Below are 21,965 nucleotides of genomic sequence, written 5' to 3' on the forward strand. Positions count from 1 at the left end.
ATCACTCCTCTCACAAGAGTGCTGTCAGGAGTTTGGGTTAAAGTTATTTGCTGTTGGGATTAAGCAACAGAATATGTTGTCAGGAGAAGTGCTAGCAAGTACATTTTTTCATGTATCTGCTTAGAACTGTGTTACACATTACATAGGAGTGGATTCTATGTATTGCTGCTTTTTTCTGCTTTTAATGGTTAGATGACCTTCCCTTGAATTTACAGCCCGGAACAATTGAAGAAAATAATATTGTTAACACTCAAAGGTTGTTACATTGAACTAATATGGAGATGGATTTTGATTTGTACTGCTTTTTTGGGTAGGAACTTCTGTGTCCTTACATTTTAGAGCTTTGATGTTAAATAATTGAATGAGAAATGAGGAGGTGTTGAATTGTCTGGAATATACTGAAAGGAGAGAAGTGATTTATGTTTGGAGCAAGGGGGTTGTCTTCTGGGATTTGTGATTTGTTCACTTTAACTCTAGAGCTGGCTTAATAGTGCATGCTGTAGATGTACTGCTGTTTCGTCCAAACCAGCAAAGGGAAACTAAAGCCTTTTATGATTGCTTAGGTTACCCATTTGTTATGTGTTCATGCCCACGTTGCTATCCAAAGCCGCAAGCATTTTTGTCATTTGATACTGTACTGGTGCAAGGCAAATTATTCATTGGCTTTACATGTCTGTCAGCTTTTATAAGGCAAGAATGTCAGCACAAGGTGCATCCAAGTGAAATGGAGTTGGCCACAAGAAATAGAGTAGCAACTGTTGCTATTTGCAATCTAGACAGCAAATCCTTTCTCCACACTGTAATTTTGGACAACAGCCCTGCTCAGGGACACGGCATCTGGTAGAGGAGCAATTTAATTTTAATGTGAATTCTGTAACCACATATTCAGAGATTTCAGTGCAGCATGATGTTGAGTTCACGTTTGAAATGATAAGAGAGGTGGGTGTTAAAATTTTTATTTGTCACAGAAGGAAAGGGAGAAGCCTCTGTCTCCTAAAGCATCGCCTAACTGGCATGAATATTTGAGGAATAAGCACCCTTTGTCTAGGATGACTGGTATCAGGGTGTAAATCATCCCCTGGAAGACTGTCACCACCTTTGTATAGCTTCTTTCTTTGTAGATTTTGTTCACCCATATCATAATTAGTGTATTGCTCCCAAAGCCAGTTTGCTGCTCTAGGTGCAGGGAGGTATGTGTAAATCTAAGATGGTTTATCTAATTTTGATACCCTCAAGATTATGCCTTCTCAGAGTCCTTACGTACACAGATGGTGTTGAAAACAAATGCTGGAAGTAATAGATTTAAGTATTTCCAGTGCTGTAATACTGTAAAGAAGCAAGCAGTAGAGATTCACAGCGAGAGCTGTGCTTATAAATAACCCTCCTTGGAATACAGAAACTACAGACCATTAAAATGGCAGCTGAATCTGCTGCGTAGTACTCCCCTCCAGGCAAAGCTTATGGGAAGCTGGGAAAGATAAAAAATAACCTAAACAAACAAACCCAAATCTAACAACCTAAAAGGTATCTGGAAGAGCTTTTATTAATTGTGGGGAATGCGCATGCGAATAGTGAAAGAGTTAGAGGATCTGAGAAAAGGAGAAGAGCAAAAGATTTCCAGATGTATTGATATGAAGAGAAAACAGTTGAGGTTTTTTTTTTTTTGCGAAGTATGTTTGTTCTGGTATCTGCAAAGTGTTCAATCACTTAGCTCACCTGAAAATTCTTGGATTCTTATATATGAATTGCTTGGAAGGAAAATTAAGTCAAGGATTGCAAGGGCTGAAAGGGCAATTGGAGGTCAGCTTTTTGAATGGGGCTTATAGCGGCTATAACATCGAAACTGTACGCAAGCATTTTTTTCATTCTGGGTTTTTTGTGTGTGTGAACTTTACCACAGGGCCATTGTATAATACACAAGTTCCAAAGAGCAAAAGTACACGAGCTGGCTGAGGGTCACTGTGGGATTCAGTGGCTGTATATAGTAAGAACATTTACCAGTAATATGGTTGGTTCAATTAATGTCAGTCCTATTAAAAATCTGTCTGTAGTCTTTATGCATGTAAAAGAATATTGAAATAAACTGTGTGGATAATCCCTGGAATGTCTGTAGATCCAACTTTTTTCATATCTTCTTCAATGCCCTGAAAATACTGAGCTGCTTAAAGCAAATCCTTCTGCAGTGAGCTCTTGTACTGTATAATATGTATTTCAAAATAGGCTTGACTTGTGCTGCTGTGAAATCACCAGGGATTCTTGAACTCTTTGTGTTTTGGATCATCCTTCTTGCTAATATCCCTTAACTCCTAAAAGCTTGTCCCATTCTAAAAGCTGAGGGACCAGCATGACCTATTTCTGGCTTTCTGTCCAACAGAAGGATTTTGTTTAGCAGCAGCTTTCCTTCTAGGAATTTTTCTCCTTGACTTATTTCAAATAAGGACTACAGAAATATAGTATTAGGAAGCTGTGAGTCTATTGCTTCAATCTTACTACTTCTGTGCAGTGTGACAACTCTGTAGATACTCAGATTCACAGATGAAGTTGAGGGTCAACAAGCTCATTAATTATACTCCTAAATGTCAAGTTAGCTAAGAGTTTGTATTTTATTTCCTGTAGGTATTATCAACCCAAAGAATCCTAAGGAAGCACCAAAGTCCTTCAGCTTTGACTACTCTTATTGGTCCCACACATCGGTAAGTTCTTTTACAAGAAAACCATATTATTTTGATTTAACTGCATTCTCTTCTGATCACGCTGTCCCTGTCGGATGTTTCTTCACTCTCATCTTCATTCAGGTTAACAGCTTGTCATTTTATCTTGTTTCTTCCTGTTTGGGGGAGAGCAGAAAACTAAGCTCCTGGAGTTTGATAACAAGTTGTGGATATTTGAAAGATTACATAAAATATTCTCCAAGAGTGTTCTGTTCTAAATATTTAAAGGTTGCGTGTGAACCACAGTTAATTCAGTTTTGCTCTTAGACAAGTGAAAGTTGCTCAAGTTCTTCCAGTTCAAGGAGAGATGTGGTCTGGGTTCTCTTGACATATCTGGAGAAGACAGAGAGGTGATCCATGTTTCCGATAGCTGCAAAACCAATAAACTTTCATCTGACTCCTCTGCCCCACCCTCCTGTGAATTGGTGCTAAGGTCTTGCTGACTTCCAGTAATTGTTCTCCAGCAGAACTGTGTTGTTCTGCCACCTACCCCTCCCCTGCCTTATTTTCCCAAAAGATATAGAAAGAAGCGATAATGCATTTCACTAAGGATAAATTTAGTAACTTGGCTGTTGCAATTAAAACTATTTCTGAGCAAAACAGTGGCTGATGAGATTGTTTTCATGATGAAGAAACTTGGATTTTTGCAGATTTCCTTGATTTTTCCGCAACCACGCAAGTAGCTTACAAGATCAGTCGGGGAACAGTATGAAGATAATTCCTGAGAACTCCCAGATAAGCAGCATCAAGGAAAGAAAGTGTTCTGATAAAACCTCGAGCCCAACATTAGAATGTTAGCACAGCTAAATTTGTTCTGATACCAGGTGCAAGTCATGCTAGATTAAGAATAACAGTTACGTACAATGTAGTGATGTACTCCTACAAAATCAGTTGTCAGTGGTATGTCCTCTGTGCAGCATAAAACATCTGCATAGATAATCATTAGTGTGATATTTTTTCAAGTATATTTACCGAGGACATTCTTAAATAATCGAGAGATTAATCTAATATTAATACATAATCTTGGATTGCCTCTCATGACTTGATGTTGAAGTCTGATCAGTACAGTGCCTGAAAAACACTATTTAAAAAATAGAGAATTAATTTCTACAATTCATTAAGTTTTGTTTTGAACAGGTTCTGTATTTGCCTTGGGATCTGGCAAGTGTATTATTTTTAATATATTTAACTTGTGATTTTTTTTTTCTTTGCCTCTTTTCAAAATGCAACAAATTTTTTAGTTGAGTGATTGAAGGTGATAACTTTTTCCATATCTAGATTACTATCACTGGGCGCATCTGCAGTAGAGTTTGTTTTATCACTGGGCTAAACTGCTTTAAAGTAGCTTTTTTAATGTTATGTTTCAGTTTTATTGCTAACCTTGAGTTTAGCCATAGAAAAGTGCTCTGATACACTGTCCTTGACCAGTTCAGCTGTTTGCTAATTTGAAGTATGTATTGACATACTTAAGGATTTTGTAGTCACCAAGGAGGCTACAATTGCCTCTTCCTAAGGGATTAACCCACAAGACAGAAGTAGAAAAAAAACCCAGTTGCTTATTGAAATGTTATGGATGATAGCGTAAGAGTATATTTATGCTGTTTTCATGTTTTTCCAGCCTGAAGATCCCTGCTTTGCATCTCAGAACCGTGTGTACAATGATATTGGGAAAGAGATGTTGCTGCATGCCTTTGAGGGCTACAATGTTTGCATTTTTGCCTATGGACAAACTGGAGCTGGGAAATCCTACACAATGATGGGCAAGCAGGAGGAGAGCCAAGCAGGCATAATCCCCCAGGTAGAACATAACCCAGAAAGGCGATTTGTTTTTTATAGCATGTTTAGACGCGTGATGTTTTTATATTGCAATAATAATAACAATAGTTAACAGAAAACCGCAGCTTACTTCTGAAATTAAAGAAATCTACGGGGAAAAAGAGCTTTATACGTAACTTTCTCTCTATTATGTTTTTCTTAATTGTACTATATACTCTGTGTTTTCCCATCTCCACTTCCCCAGCAAACTAGTAAATGAAGATGTCTTATTCACTGGGTTTATTGTCTCCTTCGCTGACTTTAGCTAGGACAGCACTTAAGGACTTTGTGTTCAGCAGTAATTCAAAACATGGTATTACTCATGAATATCCCAAAAAGTTTTTTGTGAAAACAAGTTTCCCAAAGCAAAAAAATAAACAATGTATCTTGGTAAGAAATGAAGTGTATCAAAACATTGGGAAAAAATATTTAGGGCAACTGAGCACAGCCCAGTGTATTGAGACTGAATGACAGTGATATAGAATTGGCATGTATTGTCTTCCCAGTGAGGCTGTATGTGGTTGATGTAGTATGTTTTTTCCTTCCCCTACCCTCATTCTAAAGCCAATTTAATGACATGTTACAGTAGTTACTTGTTACTACTCAGTAAAGACTAATGTCTGACTTGGGTTTAATCTCTTTCCAGCTATGTGAAGAACTGTTTGAGAAAATCAATGACAACAGCAATGAAGAAATGTCATATTCTGTAGAGGTGAGTGTGGTGAGAGACCAAAGAATATCTGTGTGCTGGACACCAAACTGAGTTTAGGTGCTGTGTTATTGATGCTGCATTAAGATGCTGATAAAATAAAAGCAGGTGCTTTGCAGAAACAGTGTTTTCTTTCTCTTAGTGTTCCCACCCCAGTCAGTTTTAATGACTTGACATGCAAATATGTTTCAGGCATTGAAAGAAAGAAAGATCATAAAGCTGGTAAAAGTCAAATGTGATTATTACTTATAATTGTGAACTCCAATCGTTACTGCTTCTAAATTATGGAACTGGAAGTTTACTGGTTCTGTGGCTTTGAATCTTTCCATTTTAACGCTTCATTTAATTGTGTTTTATTAACATTCAGTGATTTAATACTTGAATGCCACAGGAGCATCACGTTTAGGATTTGTGAATGAGAAGGCTCCCACGTTTTTGTGATGTGTTTTCTATTTGGTACTTGTTTATGGTTCTGATTTTCTCTCCAAGCATAGATTTGTGCATGTAAGAGAGAGAAATCATCTCTTTTATAGTAGAAATACAAAAGAATGAACATCTGTCAAATAACCAGAGAAGGGAGACAGCTAGACAGAAACCATGATGGAAGTGTCTAAATAGTGTGTTCTGATCTGTTTTGGATATAGAATTCATTTTTCTGAATTGTACTTAGAGATTGAAGATCTCTTTTTGTATTTCTAAAACTAATACTTACATCTGTTATTTTTCCACAAAATGAAAGTGAGCAACTTACTGTCTGTTAATGTTTGATATCTTGACTTCTGGAGCTGCTGAAGTACCTGTTGGACTGGGATAAGCTTAGTGTCATGAGAAACATAAAAATTAAAGAATGCATTTAAAAATAATCTTAGCTTTATAATTTATTTCAAAGGGTGCAGATTTAAGATTACCATAGTTTGAATAATTATACTGATGACTCAGGAATACAGCAGGACACGTGTACACCTTAGAATCTCAAGTTGCTTCTGCATAGAAAGAAATTAACTTTTTCCCTTCTTAAATTTGCTTTGGAGGTTCATAAGAGATTCCTTGAAGGCAGACTCCTTTTACCATCTCTCTTTGCCTCTTTAGAAAGAGTTTTACTGCTGTGTCATATTAAATCTGTTGAAATGATTGTGAACTCAAGTGTGTAATCCTTAATTAAACACCCATATTGTTGAAATTGAGAGTTGCAAGGCCTGCAGCTTATGTTGGAGTTCTGATACATGAAACTAGAGACTCGTTTTCCCTTATGTCGTTGTCTTAAGCTGTTATGTGAACTGAAGCACTCACCTATAGCTTTCCTAGAGCAGTCTGGGAGAGCTTCTACCAGTGGCACTCTGAAATGCTGCAGAGCTGCTTGCAGAGGAAGCCTTAAGAAACACCTTAAGAAACACCATAAAACTTCCCTTATGGTCCATGCAAATTCCTGTTTTTAGGTGAGTTACATGGAGATTTACTGTGAGAGAGTCAGAGACTTGTTGAACCCGAAGAACAAAGGGAATTTGCGAGTGCGAGAACATCCTCTGCTTGGACCGTATGTGGAAGATCTGTCCAAGTTAGCAGTCACGTCTTACACAGACATTGCAGACCTCATGGATGCTGGGAACAAAGCCAGGTTAGTGATGGTAGCATGTTATATATTTTTATTCCTGTTGTGGGAATGTATGGGATATAGCAGCAACTTTAAAATATCTTTTGTGATGCATTGGCACTTATTAAAAAAACTCATGTCACATGAGGAGCATTGTTAAAATATGCACTTACAAATGCTATTAAAAGGCTGAAATTTATTTATGTGGTGAAATAGGGCTGCAAATCGCTGTACAGATATTTAAAACTTGTAAAGGCTTGAGATGAAGTCTGTAAATTATTATACTGGCTTTTGGTTTTGCCTGTGTGTACTGTATCACTTTATTGGTGTAAATAAACATGTAAACATAATCTTCTGTTTCATTCAAGTTGTCAAGGCTAAAGCTGGCTTTCTAGCTTTAGGTTCTGGTTCATTGGTAGTTGTTTTCATGTCAGCTGTAGGCTCCATTTAACAATGTGTAGGAAAGACTGACAAATGCTGCTCGCATTTTCCTGTGTGTTTGAGTGTAACGTAGATTCTCGAGTACACAGATTGAGGAAGCTGTGTTTAAATTGCGATGAAGATGGGAGTAATTCAGGAGTGAAAAATGAAAGGGTTTATTAATTATATTTGATGTATTTGAAAATTTGATAATGATACAGCTGCATTCAGCCCTGCAGGTAGTTGTACTTGCAGCACAGAGGCTACTGTTTTCTAAACACATCTGTATCTGTTCATACTTCAGGACTGTGGCAGCTACCAACATGAATGAAACCAGCAGCCGCTCTCATGCTGTGTTTACAATTGTCTTTACTCAGAAGAAACATGACACAGAAACTGATCTTTCCACAGAGAAGGCAAGTTGCAAATAAGAATTGGCTTTCTGACTGTTTTTCATGAATCTTCCCTGCACTGACTTATTCTTATTGGCAGTATGATGAGAAAATGAGAACTTATTACTTTTTCTGGTGTTCTGTTTAAGGGTGTACTTGCTATGTGCCTTGACAGAGCTCTTTTATTTCTTTTGGGATTTTGTTTGAATGTAGTTCTAAAACAAACCGAATGGGGTGTATGTGCAGGAGGAGAATATATAGATGTGGTAAAAATATGGCCTTAAGGACTAGGTTCTATGGGGAGGGTTATATGAAATAAATTATCTTCCCCAGTCTTGTTTCCAGAACTTTCTGTGGTTTTGCTTGTCGGTGTGAAATTTTTGTCTCTTTAGTTCTTTTCTTTGGGATAAGTGAGACTTAGGCACTTTCTGCAATTTGCATGTTAAAAGGAGGTATGCTCTTTAGCATGGAACAGGTTTCCAGCATTTATTACTCTGAAATAGAGGCTCTGCATGCAAAAGTAACTGAAGTACAGGTAATGTTCACATTTCTGAACTGACTACTGTGGACAGATTTGGAAAACTTTATGTATTGAAGATGCCTCACCCCCTAAATGCTAAGACTCTGTAAAATGATTAGTAACTGACATGCAGTCTGCAGTTTTAGTTAACCCAATGCTTTATTGTTGTCCCTTGAGTCAAGATGAAACGTTAAGTTTCTCTTCCTTTGAGATTCCTGTGTTGTCTGTAGCAGTAACACTTAATTTCTTTTGACTTCTGTTCTGCTCTGTTCATATGAGACCGCATTCTCTCTTCTTAGGTAATTTGGAGTACAGTGACATTTAGAATAGAACATAATCCTAGACACTACTTATCCATAAGACAACAGCATTAATGTAATTGCTTTTGAAAACCTTTGTCTGACTGCAGTTTTAAGCACACTATTGTGATTTTTTTTTAATCTTTTATTTTTTTGGGGCAGTAGAGTTCTTCTCATGCCATCGAATTCTATGAAGTTTTGTTCTTACTCTAGTCCACTGTGAACGAAATGACATTGCTAATGTACTTTCTCGTTTCAGGTCAGCAAGATTAGCCTTGTGGATCTAGCTGGGAGTGAGCGAGCTGATTCAACTGGTGCCAAAGGAACCCGATTAAAGGTATTGGGTCATTGGTGTATGGGGAAGGAAAGTGAAGTGGGTGCACAAGCCTCATGTGGAGGCTTTGCTAGACAAATAAGGAGGAAAAGAAAGGATTGCTATTATAAGTGTGGAAAAAATAGTTGCAAAACTGAAGACTTCTTGCCTCTGATCGTAGATGTGATATCTGGCTCATTTAGCCTACAGAGGTTTATGATTGAACAGTTTTAATTACTGTGTAATACTGGATTCTGTTTTCTCAGGAAGGAGCAAATATAAACAAGTCTCTGACAACTCTGGGCAAAGTTATTTCAGCATTGGCTGAAGTGGTAAGTACAGCATTTACTTACCTGCAACAACTTTTCTATAGCTACTAAAACAGAGAGACAGTAAATACCATGGAGTACAGCAGAATCATTCACTGTTCTTGGCCTTGCATTCTCAGCCAAATCAGCTGTGTCTATTTTGATAGGTGGATGGTGTTGATAGTGTTCTGTGGATGCCATGCGGCCTGGTAGAAACTGTTTTTGTAGATTAATCGAAGCATTGGTTTATTTAGCTGTGAAGAAGCCTTGCAAAAGAGGCCTACGTTTGTGTGGAAGACATGTTCATGTAGCAAGCTTTTAGTTCTGCAGAGCAGTAACTTTATTTTTATTTGAAAGAATAACTTTAGGAAACTAACTGCAGCTTTATTGCTAAAAATTTTAGACATACCAGTGTACTAATATCACTGGCTTTTTCTGCAATGGCAAGACTTAATGTGTTGAGTTGAGCAAGCATATGTTGATCCAAAAATCATGTTGTAGGTTTAGAAAAGTGCTTTGTCTTTTGCTTGTTATACCTAGCTACCGTTATTGGAAAACTAAGTAAATTATTGCTGCTACGTTTAAAAGTGAGTTCTCAACAGCTTGAACAAGTGGAATATACTTCTAGATGATTTCTAGATGATTTTTTTAAAACGTAAACTATTCTCATTCATTGGGCTTCTCAAGAAAAGAGAATCCTATCCAATTTAACATGGAAATTATATATAAAGCTCTGTTAAGAAGCTCATCTTGTATCTTCTTCCTCTTTCTTTAATGCTTTCAATTTAGGATAATTGCACCAGCAAGGTATGATGGTCTGAGTAATAGTGGATGTTGTCTTTTTTGCCTGAGCGTAAGATTTTCTTCACTTTGGAATCCAAGAGCAGGGATCTCTTATGTCAAGTCTTTGAGAAATTGCTGTGACTAAAAATTAGTCATGAAGGCTGAGAATTATCAGTACTAAACTTTAAAAATGTTTGAAGGTTGGGGATAAATTAATGAAAAGTACACTTTTAAAGTATGTGTTTAGGAATATTATTTTATTGCATCCCTGCTCCTGATTTGGTTACTTAACTTGGGAAATACTTACTTTTAGTAGGGATAACTTTGTGTTTGCTTTCTTGTTTTTACTCCCCATGCTTTTTTCTTTACCCCATGTAATGGACTATAGGTGACAGTCGATTCTAGTTTTCAGCTGTAGCATCTGGTGCTTACCTGCCCATAGTAATTTTACTTGTCCATTGTAAGGTTACTCCCCTGTGGCAAGGACAGTAGAACTATAGCAAGACTAACACTCACATCTTAAGTGCCTCTGGAGTGTTAAGAAGAGTTTCACACAAATTATAATCAGGCCTTTTATTGCAAAGCCATATCGTGTGTTAAATGTTGTGTAGAATTAAACTGTTGGCATCTCTTGAAGCCAAAATCTTTGTCACCACTGATTCAGAACAAAGTAACACAGGAAACATTGAATAGTTATCCTCCACACGTGTGCCTGTATCTCTGTAGCTGTGGAGTCTCCTATAATGGACTTTTGACAGCTCTAAAAAGCTGTAACTTTTCTAGCAAAGAAAAAATTAATCTTCCCCTGAACAAGTAAGGTTTACTGCTTAAATTTTCTTGATATGGCATTACACCACAGAATTTAAGTGTCAGAAAGATATTCTTTATACACAGAGAAACCTTACTGAAGATAGTGCTTCAGTTCTTCTATAGAGTTCAATAATCACTTGTACAACTGAGGATGCGTCACCCTTCAGTTTAGATAGGATGTGTGTGCACTGTCAGTTCTTATAATATGTATGCTGATTTTTGTGTCTTAAACGTGAATTTTCTATTTGATGTTTATTTTTCAGTAGTATGTTCTTTCTTTGTAGAGTAAAAAAAAGAAGAAGACAGACTTTATACCATACAGGGATTCTGTACTAACATGGCTTCTTCGAGAAAATCTAGGTATGACTGCTCTGTCTGTGCCAATATGGAAAGAAATTCTCACTAAATATTCTGACTGCCTGTAACTGACTTAAATTTGTATCAAATATAAGGTTAAATATTTTTAGTAGTCAAATCTGAGTCATATAGTTCCACCAGTTGTTAAAGTTACAGCTCTTTCCTATGATTTTTGTATGTTCCTTAATAATGTAAAATATAATAGAATTCTATAATTTATTGAAAATACTGGTATTTAGTAGGTAATTAATGCGTAGATTTTGTGTTGTTTCATCTAAAATCTTGCCTGTTCATTGCAGGAGGTAACTCCAGAACTGCAATGGTTGCTGCTTTGAGTCCGGCAGACATAAACTACGATGAAACTTTGAGCACTTTAAGGTACTTTCTTTTATATGAGATGGATACGGATAACTGTTATCTCTAATTGCCACATCCTATCCTTCAAACCTTTGAGGAAATCTGTGGGGAAGAAGACTCTATACTGGCAAGAACTCAATTACCCAATATGTTGTGTGTGAATAGGGAGCTAGGAATTTATTGCCTCCTCTTAACTTGAAAAACCAAACTCACCTTCTGGTGTTCATAAGTTCTTTTCCAGTATGGTCCTTAAAATTGAGCATCTTGGTCAAGTTGAGGCTTCAAAGCACTGGAAAACGAAGAAATCACATTATTTGTTGTACATATGACGTACCTTGTTAATCCACCTTGAATAGGACTTGTCTTTTATGCAGCAATGCCCTGTATTAAGTAAGAATTCAAAAGCATGAGTGAATATAATCTATAGGATTCTTTTTTGACACATAGCTGCAGGCTAAGTGTCTCCTATATTGCTGCATTCCTATGTTGCAGATAAGCACTTATATGTTCATTATAAAGTGTTTTTTTTGTTGGTCTGCTTCAAGGTATGCTGATCGTGCAAAACAGATCAAATGCAATGCTGTTATCAATGAAGATCCCAATGCCAAGCTGGTGCGTGAGCTGAAGGAGGAAGTGACAAGGCTTAAGGATCTCCTGCGTGCCCAAGGACTGGGAGATATTATTGACAGTAAGTGGATTAAACAGACCTTACCATCTTGAGGTTGGTCTCTTTTACAGAGGAGGGAGAGCTGGGCCTGAGAGAAAGGTATTTTAAACATGGAAGTTAAATGTACCTGCTGATATTACATTTTAAGCATAGTTTTAGAAATGGTAGCCTCTTCAGTCTTTAAACAGCCCATCCTAGTCTGTAAACTTGACAGGCCACCTTCAAGCTATCAAGGAAAAGCATGGAGATTGAGTTTCCTATTACTGTAGAAGTCATTTTTCGTAATAGAACTTATACATTTGAGAATTGCCCTGGTGAGTTTTGGAGGACTTTTTGTCTGGCTACTGATAAAAGGAGAATATTTGAGTTATAAAAACTTGCTTTCTTTCTTAGTATGAAATTATCTTTTCGTTGTTCCTAAAGAGTTAAGGTTATTAGTTGATACCTGGCTTCAATGCCATCCTTGCTCAGAAAAGGAAATGGTGGCTGATTCCTGTTAGATGATGCCCTGAGTGACAAACCATTTGTCATCTCAAGATAACTAGCTATGAAACAGCTGCTTGTGAATAAATAAGGAACTCTTTTGGGGTGAGATTTTGAGTTAGGTTGGCAGAGCAGTATTGTGCTGATTTGGTTTGCTAGCAACTACTTAAAACACCAGGACAAACTTGTGCCTGAAATATTTCCTTGTCTTCATTCAAAAAAAAGCAAATAAACTAAAATTTTAGTTGCTACAGTGTTTTGTAATATGGACAGTGATTTAATTCCTAGTGAAGGAGATGCCTGTAAAAATACAAAATATATTCCAGTGGATTAAAAGATTCTTTGACTTTAAAATTAAAAAAAGGCAAATGTTGGACCAGTTTCTGATTTGTCAGAGCTTATTTGCCTGTGAAGCAGAAGTCCTGACTTAGTCACAGACTGCTTAAAGATGTGTAGCATATATTTTTATTTGCTTGTTTTCAAGAGAATGGGGCCAGAAGGCAATGAAATGCAGGTGTTCGTGCCTGGTACAGTCTGTGGTTTTTGGTTCTAAATCAAAACTGAAAAAACTGTATGTTACTGAAAACTGTGTTTTGTTCCTTTAAACATCAAGTAGTATTCTCTTCCCATCCTATGTCACTGGTGAACCTTCAATTTTGATCCTTCTTGTGTTTTCCCTCCTTGCTTCCTTTCAGTTGATCCAATGGGAGATGAATACTCTGGAAGTGGAGGCAAATGTGTGTATTGTGGGATTCTCTTTTTAACCTGCTTTCTCTGGGTCAGCTTTTAACTGAGCTTTGCATGCCAGCATTTCTCACAGGGAAATCCCAGACAGAACACTCACTGTGCAGTGCAATGCAGTTTCATGGAAACTAGCTTCACCAGCATTTCTTAGATTGAGTTGACAGTCAGAAAAAGTGCAAAGTTTAAATACAACATACCTTCATTGCTTGTTTTCTGGCAGAATATAGAAGGAAGAATGGTAATTCTTTAGCCTGTTTACATGACAGCCAACAGTTTAGATTCAAACTAGAAAAATCTTTTTCTTAAGTTACTCAGTTGAAGCAGCTTCTGGTCACCTAGCTTTCTGGCCTTTTAACATTTCTTTTCCACTTAGAAGTATTTGTTTTAGATGTGTCAATTAACTCAAGATGAAATGTTATCAGTTCCTCCTGAAGACAGTTTTTTTTTTAATTTTATTTTTCCTTTAAAGAGACTATACAAAATAAATCAAAGTTGGACTCCTTATACTGATGAAGGTCTCATACTGGAGCTCGAATGATTGCAGATGCTTAACTTAATAGGATTAAAACAGTCAGCAAACAGTATTTTATTTCCGTTTGCTTCTATGAAACGGAAATATATGTAGTCCATTGCAAGAGAAATGTATTGGATGTAAATTTGGGGTCTGTAGACTTTTTAACCTCTTTCAGTCAGTCGTCTTCACCCTCACGCAAACATATCAGCTGGAAAAGATCTGTCTGAAATTTCCTAAAATTAAAGCTACTGGTGGTGTAAAGACTCATCCTGGCCTTGTCTTAACATTCTGATGCTGCTTACAGCATGCGAGTATGGCATCCGCTTGAAAGCTGCAGCCTCCAGGGGAAGCATGCATGATGTTGAGGGTTTTGGTTCTCTGCGGTCACAGCAACTGAAAGCTACTGCAAGTGCCAGTTTCTTTGTCTTCAGGAGTGCATGCATCTGTTGGCCTTTCGAGAGTTCATCCTCCCTGCTCTGTCATGCCTGCTTTCCTCATCCTGACAGCATTCCCTTTCCTTAACCTGCTTTTCTTCTCTTCAACTTCCACCCCTGCTTCCTGTATTTGCAGATGGTGGTTTTCAAACTGACTTGATCAGTCCCAGCAGGTTGAATGTGGAGCGAACTAGGGCACAAGGCTGACAATAGCAGAATTGTTCAGGGTAGGAGTAGAGGAGATGTAGGAGGACGTGGAAATTTTTATGCCATGTCTGAGTGAGCATCTCAGTTTTGTACGTGTGAAGGCCTTGTTTATAACTTGTGAGGTCTGATTTGACCTGTTTCTTTCCTAAGGATACTTAATTTAAAGGATTTGTATTTGAAATAGAATTTAAAAGTATCAAAATTATTCGAACTGAGCTATTCAATTTTCTAATATTTCAATGTTAGAGAGGGGTTTTTTTTTGGTGTGTAATTACTCTGAGGATATGGTTTACAGACATATCTGAAAAGCTAAGTTAGATTACAATTAGCTAGCTTAAAATAAATTGCCTTTGGATATCTGTTCTTAAATAATTTGTGCACTTTTTCCTTGTTTTCTGTCTGTCAAGGAGGCATCTTTCAAGCCTCCAGGTTTTCAGGCTATACGAGCTGCCTTATTACATTTTGAGGGATTTTTTTAAGGCCTTCCTCATCTAAACTAAGACCAAAAAGCTTTAAAGCACCTTCTGAAGTATGAGAGCCTTATCAGATATTTCACTGAACAGGTAGCTTAGATTTCTATTTTTCAGATTAGGAGGCTCAAGAGGAAACACGATGATGTTACTGTGAACTTGTGTTCTCCCTGTCATGAGCTGACAGGTGATTTAAATACTCTCCTGTGTGAATTTAAGGAGGGGTAGTTCCTGCTCCTTGTGGTCTGGGTGGCTCAGCAGCAGAACCACTGCTGTGATAAAGATGTGCTTAATCATCATTTTAGATGATTTTATGAACCAGTCCTTACTAATAATCCTTAGGGTCTGAACTGAGTATGTCACGGATACTAATATTAAAAGACTTGTTTCAGAACTGCCATCTAAAAATTACAAAACTTGTCTTGTTGCTGCTTAAATGCTTTCCTCTTACACTGGTATTTCCTTCCTTTCCTTTTTCCTGTCCCTTCCCTCCTCCTATTTTCCTTTTCCCCATCTTTCTGCCTTCCCTCTGTCTGTGTGTCTCTCCCAGATCTGAAAGATTTTCAGAACAATAAACATAGATACTTGCTAGCCTCCGAGAATCAACGTCCTGGCAATTTTTCCACAGCCTCCATGGGGTCCCTCACTGCATCTCCATCCTCCTGCTCTCTCAGTAGTCAGGTGGGCTTAACATCTGTGTCCAGTATACAGGAAAGAATCATGTCAACACCTGGAGGAGAAGAAGCGATTGAACGTTTGAAGGTAGGGATTGCAGTAGATTTAAGGAGACTTATTTTGTTTTTTTTTCAAAATTAAATAGCAGTGAACCAGTGAGAACTTTAAGCAAATATATCCAGTATCCTACTGTTTCTGTAGGAAGTTGTCTGAAACCCACTTGTACCTTCAAAAAGGGCATTTAAATGTGGTGGGCTAGAAACTGGGTTCATGCACAACCTTTCCTGTTAGGATTATTTAGGTTTAATTGCAGCCTGGAGCTACAACTAAATTATAAATGGAAATCTTGATTCTTGTTTACATGTCCTCTGATAAAGCAGTAATCATGGAAAATTTGATCATAAGTATTGGCTTCAGGAGGCCTGGTCAGCACTAGTGTGGACAAAGTCTGACTAGCAAATGCACTCGGCTTTTAAAAAACCAAATTACCCCAAAGTTGAAAAAAGGAGGAAGAATAATCCTGCCACTGTTGTATTCGCCCAGCCCCCACAGATTAAAATGTGAAGCACACAGAATAGCATGCTTTATCCAGACAATAGCAGCCTTGTCCCAATTCTGCATAGAACTGAGCCGCATCAGAAGTGCATTACAGTGAAGTATTTCTTAATTTTTTTATGAAAGCTCCCCCAATCTCCATGGGTGGATGAGTGGGGGGAGCTGGCTGTGTTGAATCTATGCTTCATTCTCATGTCTCGTCCATGAGATCCTGCCATGGGGATTGGAATGGGCTGGAACACACACTGCATATCCCTTTGTTGTTAGAAACCCGCTGTTGCCATGGAAACCACAGTGTGGCCTCTGCAGTTCCTTGGCATCCAGTTACTGAGTAGTGTCTGTAAGTCAGATCTGAAAAAGTAAAAGAAAAAAGGAATAAAATAAATGAAGTAGCTCAAATTAAAGTCTGATTTTGGTTAGATAAAAAGTTGTCTTCTCAGCTTGCCTTCAAGGCTATTTACCATTTTAAAAATTAAGGAAGACAATTCAGAGTTTTGAAGTGCTGAGAGTACTTCTTATATCCAGAATTAATTTGAGGTCTAGAACTGAGCACAGACTTTAATTGCTTTGTGTATTATGTGAAGAACTTTGGGAAGAATTGTTAAACAGCTTCTGGGATTTTCACACAGGAATCTGAGAAGATCATTGCAGAGCTGAATGAAACCTGGGAAGAGAAGCTGAGAAAAACTGAGGCCATTAGGATGGAAAGGTCAGGAATCGGAAGTGCTGTACATGTGGATGGTCTGTTGAAAACAGAGAAGTGTGGAAAATGGAGAATGTTACTCTGTTCAAAAGCAATGGAACAGCAGAAAATTGCTTATTGATAATTCTGCTGACCTTTGTGTTTTAGATAACAGTAGAGGCAATGCTGAGAGAAAGCCATATTCTTTCCTATATTTCCACAGTTACTGTTTAGAGCTGTAATTCAGGTAACATCATATGCTGCTACATCAGCTTCTGTTGTGAAGCAGCGTGAAGTCCTGGTCTTCTTCTTACCCCTTCCACCATTCTCTTGCATTGCAAAAATTCTGGCCCTGAAGTTAAGCAGAAAAAATTAAGGTTTTTTTGTACTTCTCATATGTAAAGTAATGAAACAGCTCCAGCTTTCCTACTTTGGTTTGAATTGTGTCTTAGAGCAACAATTCAGATGTTTAATAATTGTCAAAAAGTTGGTGCAACGATACAGAGCATTATTTATTAGAATATTAAAAGCTTACAGAATACATATGGGGAACTTCTTTGCCTGGAAACAATGTGACTGAGCAGTCCCTAGAACCCTGAAGTATTTGAAGAAGTTGGATAGCGATTGATTATTCACTGACAGAGCTAAGGGACTTTAAGGCTTACAGGTGATTTGAAACAAATGGGAAGTTCCCACAATACATAAGTAAGCCGGGGAGGTCTTTACTGCATGATGTTAATGACGCTAGGAGTGGAATTTAAAAAGGAAAAAAAAGACAGAACCTCAAAAAGCAACAACAAAAGCATTTGGATAGCTGTTTAAAAGAAGTACCACCATTAATTCTGGAAACTCCTTAGGAAGAAGTCAGGAGACTGAGTGAATACTTGGGCAAAATATTGCAGTGTTTGCCATGTTCCTATTCTTCTGTGTTGACATCGCTGTTGTACTTTGTCAAAGCCAACAATACTGTGTTACGTGAACAGTTTGGCCCAATACGATCCTTTTTATGTCTTAAGGAAAGAGTACTTTCTATATTGGATCAGGAAGAGCCAGTTAAGTCTTGGTAAATTAATGGATAGTGGCAACTCCTTTCTTGTCAATTAAATATTTAAATTTAGAACAGACTTTAACCTTCCTTAAAGAAGTAGTGAATGTAATGTCCTGAAATGTACTTATCTTGTGATACGTTATTGCGCTAACTGCAGTTAAGTCTCTGCAAAATTTTTGTTGGTGCCATTCTGCAGGCCTATAAACTCTGACTAAATTTTAGTAACTTGCCCTGTTCTGTTGGCGATGACAGTCCTGGCTGTATGATCAGTGGATAGGCTGGTTGTATTTAATTACATGGCTTTCATTAGACCTTATTTTGTCTGAGAAGCCTAAAGTATGGTAAATATCTTGATTTTTCTTTTTCAGGGAGGCATTGTTGGCAGAAATGGGAGTTGCCATTCGGGAAGATGGAGGAACACTGGGAGTCTTCTCACCTAAAAAGGTACAGAAAATCGGTAACTGTTGCTTCATGGCTCCAAAAGGGTGATCAGTCTGGGAGGGGAGGGTGATGAGAGAGCTACCATTTGTGCAAGGTATTCACTTGTATTCCTGTAAGATTCAGAAGAACATAAGTGAGGTTTGGACCCTTAGTTGAAAGCTGTTTTTACGATACCTCTGTTTGAAATAGCTGTAATGTTAAAATCTATCAAAACCCTCTACATCTAGGGATTATTTTACCCATAAGAATGAAGTTGGATGCTGTTCCTCATGCAAGTGATGCAGCGTGGTACTTAGTGGTTTTAGGGAGCTGTGGAAAGATCTATGGTAGCTTTTGTTGATCGTTAAAGTAGGGAAGTGTGCGCTAGCCTCATACAATGATGAAGTAGGAGCAGGGTGAAAAATTAATGATGAGACTTCTGATATCAAATAATGGTTGAACTTTTTTGTAGCTTCCTTTAGAAAAATCTGTGCTGCAAGGAGAAATGTTTGCAGTTTCTTGCGTATCTGTTGATTTGGTAGCAACTCAGAAATGCTGCCTCTTAAATTGTTGTTGCCATTTTCTGCAGTAGTTGTGTGTGACATTAATGTACTCTACCTATTCTTCTTTGAGATACCCAGAAAAGTTTTTAAGTCTTGTTTTTAGGTGTTCTTCCTTGAATTTGTTTGTTAGTCTTTCTTCCTGTTGGAAAAAGGGATTGTAGTGTAACGAACGACTGAACATCAGGGATGCAGGGGAATATTTCTTTCAATATGTGTCAGTAGTTCTGTTTTCTGAAATATGAAAGAAGCAGAACTGTGCAGAAAAAGGGCATAAATCATTGCTATAAATATAAAACGATCAAGTTAATGAAGAAGCTGTCCATGCAGTTAAAGCAGAATTATTGAAGAAGTACAAGGACGAGAACATACTTCCTTATGTCTCAAAAATCTTTAATCAAGGAGCAGAGGATAATATTCTGAAACTTGCATGTGCCAAGTGTGAAACAAACTTGATCTAAGGTTAAACGGGCGCCTGTCTAGAGGCATCATACAGAAATGTACAACAGCAGTACTGGCTACTTTAAGTGCAGGATTGAACATTTTAGTGTTAAATCCATATGTCTGCAGTAGATAGAACTCTGGTTTGCTTTTCCTATCTACTCCAGAAGTGCTTGAGGTTTGTAAAGACGCTGATTCGTTGAGTGTTCTTTACATTTCTTTCTTTTATGTTACGGATCCTCATCTCCTTTTAGATTTTCCCTCAGAGGCCCTCAACCCTTTTTGATGACTCTTTTGGTGCATTTTCAGCTGATCAGGTTTGTGTATAAATGCCATATGGCAGAAGTAGTTGCGTTGGTAATAGACAGTATTTCTTTTACCCATCTAGAATTGATTAGGAGAAGTAAAACTCCTGACCTAGTCCTGTCTGCTTCTGTTCCTTGCTATCCTTGCACCTCAGTTTCATTAGTTCTCCTTCTAGTAACTGTGGCTGCTGTTGTGAATATTTTGGAGATGTAGATAGCAAATTTGAAGTTTTTTTAATAAAGACTTTACACTTCTGAGGTACCAGTATAAATCTAATCATATGCTACTAGGACAGCACTGTTTTTTACCAGCTGAGATGTAAATTGAACTTTGAAAGGTAAATTTTGCCCACTTTGTGAATTAAAAGGTATCGCATCGTGCACATTGCTGTATCTACCGGTTGTGCCTTTGATGGCCGGAAACTTCTTGTAATGGGTGGTGGAATTTAACCATTTGTGCTGTTGTCAAGGACGGGAACAGGGAAAATCCTTCAGCTCATGCTTGAGGAATGCTGTACAGGAGAAGGTTGAAGATGTAGCTGTGTGGATGAACAATAGATCTCAGAATGACTGAATTGTCGCTTTTGCTAGCATCATCTTTCAAGTTATTGAGCTTTACTTTTTACAAAGCTCTCTGCCTGTGAAAGACCCATTCAGACTTTGATTTAACTTGGTAAATGAACTCCGATGCTAAAACATCTTTGTACAGGGTACAGCATTATCTTCAAAGTGTCCAAGTGGTACAAATCATAATGGTGTTATGACAGTTGACTATGCCTGGGATTTGGTTTCTCTCTCCATTTTAAAAGCTTTTTGCAGCTCTGAATGTTAATTTGCATGCAGTGAATAGTGATGACAGCATGGGACATCTTCAGCTGTGGTTTTAGGTGTCCCCTATATTTTTGGGGGTGAAAAAGGTGTCTTGTTTAGTCCCTCTTTCGATCTTTATAGTTAAGTCTTCTGTTGGGCAATTGACAATCAGGCTGCTTCGTTCAAATACAAATACCATTGTGAACGTTCAGTAACTTCTGAGGTTCTGTAAACTGAGTGCTGTCAATGTCTTTTTTGCAGCCTGAAAAAGTTGACAGAAGCGGTGTTCCCAAGGGATCTTAGCCAAATTTATTTCCTTTTGCTAAACTTATTTTATTTGAGGGTGACAAAGGGACAAGTGGCTTATTAACAGTTTGATTTTTTTTCTCTTTTGTCATAGAATCGTAGAATGGGTTGGGTTGGAGGGGGGGCCTTAAAAGTCATCTAATTCCAAAGCCCCTGCCATGGGCAGGGATACCTCCCACCAGCCCAGGCCGCTCAAAGCCCTGTCCAGCCTGGCCTTGAACACTTCCAGGGAGGGGACATCCACAACGTCCCAGGGCAACCTGTGCCACTGCCTCACCTCCCTCACAGTAAAGAATTTCTTCCTAATATCTAGTCTAAATCTACCTTCTTCAGTTTAAAACCATTGCCCCTTCTCCTATCACTGCATGCCCTTGTAAAAAGTTCCTTTCCAGCTTTTGTGTCTTCTTTCTTCTTTAATTGTGTTTAACCATTTTTGCCTTTTCTCTTGTGCTTGTGCTTACTGCTATCTCACTGGCTAGATTTTCACTCCAAGGCCTTGTGACTTGTTTGCTGATTCCAATGGGGTTTTTTCACCAAAGAAGGTTGGTTTAGTAACTGTAGTGGATTTAAATTTAGAAGAACTTTAGATGAAGAGTTTAGTTTTTTAGCTGTTTGTATCAGAGAATGTTGGTAGTTTTAGACTTTCTTTTGAAATAAACAGGCTTAGATGATTGCCTGACCTGTATTGCCGAAGAAAAGCCAAAGTTGATTCCACATCAGTTTCAATATTTTACTGAAGCAACCTTTTCTGTGGTTGGACTTCCCTTATAGAAGTTTACAGAGATTTTCCAAGGAATCTTTCTTTTTTAACAAGGATTTTTTTTTTTAAATCTGGATTAATATGCATCCTCCTCAGCTGTGGGAAGAAACTTGAAAGTAGATCCTCAGTTATTAATTAACTTTTCTTTTATTTCTTTCAGACTCCTCATCTTGTAAACCTTAATGAAGATCCACTCATGTCTGAATGTCTTCTTTACTACATCAAAGATGGCATTACCAGGTGAGGACTGGTGCTAATACTGTCTGAAGTCTGCATGTTTGCTTGCTTAAATCCCCATGCTGGAGACACTGTAAATAATAATTGTGCCTTGAGCTATTCAACTTGTAGGTACAAATGAAGCATGACATTACTGTAGGTGGAAAAAAGTACAGAAATGCATTTTCTTTTAAGTTGTTTTTTGCTTTAAAAGTAATGTATGCAGTCACTCTGCTTTGTAAGCAGCTCGTTACTACACCTGGGCAGTAAAAGAAAGCACATC

At 37.8% G+C, this 21,965-nt stretch overlaps 1 protein-coding gene across 1 annotated transcript in view; it reads left to right on the plus strand.

Moving 5' to 3' along the window:
• Nucleotides 1-21,965, plus strand: part of KIF1B (kinesin family member 1B) — a 44,479-nt gene that overhangs the window by 13,030 nt on the left and 9,484 nt on the right. Inside the window, exons 2-15 of the mRNA XM_010184391.1 lie at nucleotides 2,617-2,693; nucleotides 4,330-4,509; nucleotides 5,173-5,238; nucleotides 6,672-6,850; nucleotides 7,551-7,662; nucleotides 8,717-8,794; nucleotides 9,037-9,102; nucleotides 10,956-11,031; nucleotides 11,328-11,406; nucleotides 11,931-12,073; nucleotides 15,533-15,666; nucleotides 16,764-16,843; nucleotides 18,233-18,308; nucleotides 21,627-21,706. Coding sequence (XP_010182693.1) covers nucleotides 2,617-2,693; nucleotides 4,330-4,509; nucleotides 5,173-5,238; nucleotides 6,672-6,850; nucleotides 7,551-7,662; nucleotides 8,717-8,794; nucleotides 9,037-9,102; nucleotides 10,956-11,031; nucleotides 11,328-11,406; nucleotides 11,931-12,073; nucleotides 15,533-15,666; nucleotides 16,764-16,843; nucleotides 18,233-18,308; nucleotides 21,627-21,706 — 1,426 coding nt within the window. The remainder of the gene's footprint in view (nucleotides 1-2,616; nucleotides 2,694-4,329; nucleotides 4,510-5,172; nucleotides 5,239-6,671; nucleotides 6,851-7,550; nucleotides 7,663-8,716; nucleotides 8,795-9,036; nucleotides 9,103-10,955; nucleotides 11,032-11,327; nucleotides 11,407-11,930; nucleotides 12,074-15,532; nucleotides 15,667-16,763; nucleotides 16,844-18,232; nucleotides 18,309-21,626; nucleotides 21,707-21,965) is intronic.

Source organism: Mesitornis unicolor, unplaced genomic scaffold (genome assembly GCF_000695765.1).
Source record: "Mesitornis unicolor isolate BGI_N332 unplaced genomic scaffold, ASM69576v1 scaffold40625, whole genome shotgun sequence".
Classification (NCBI taxonomy): Eukaryota; Metazoa; Chordata; class Aves; order Mesitornithiformes; family Mesitornithidae; genus Mesitornis; species Mesitornis unicolor.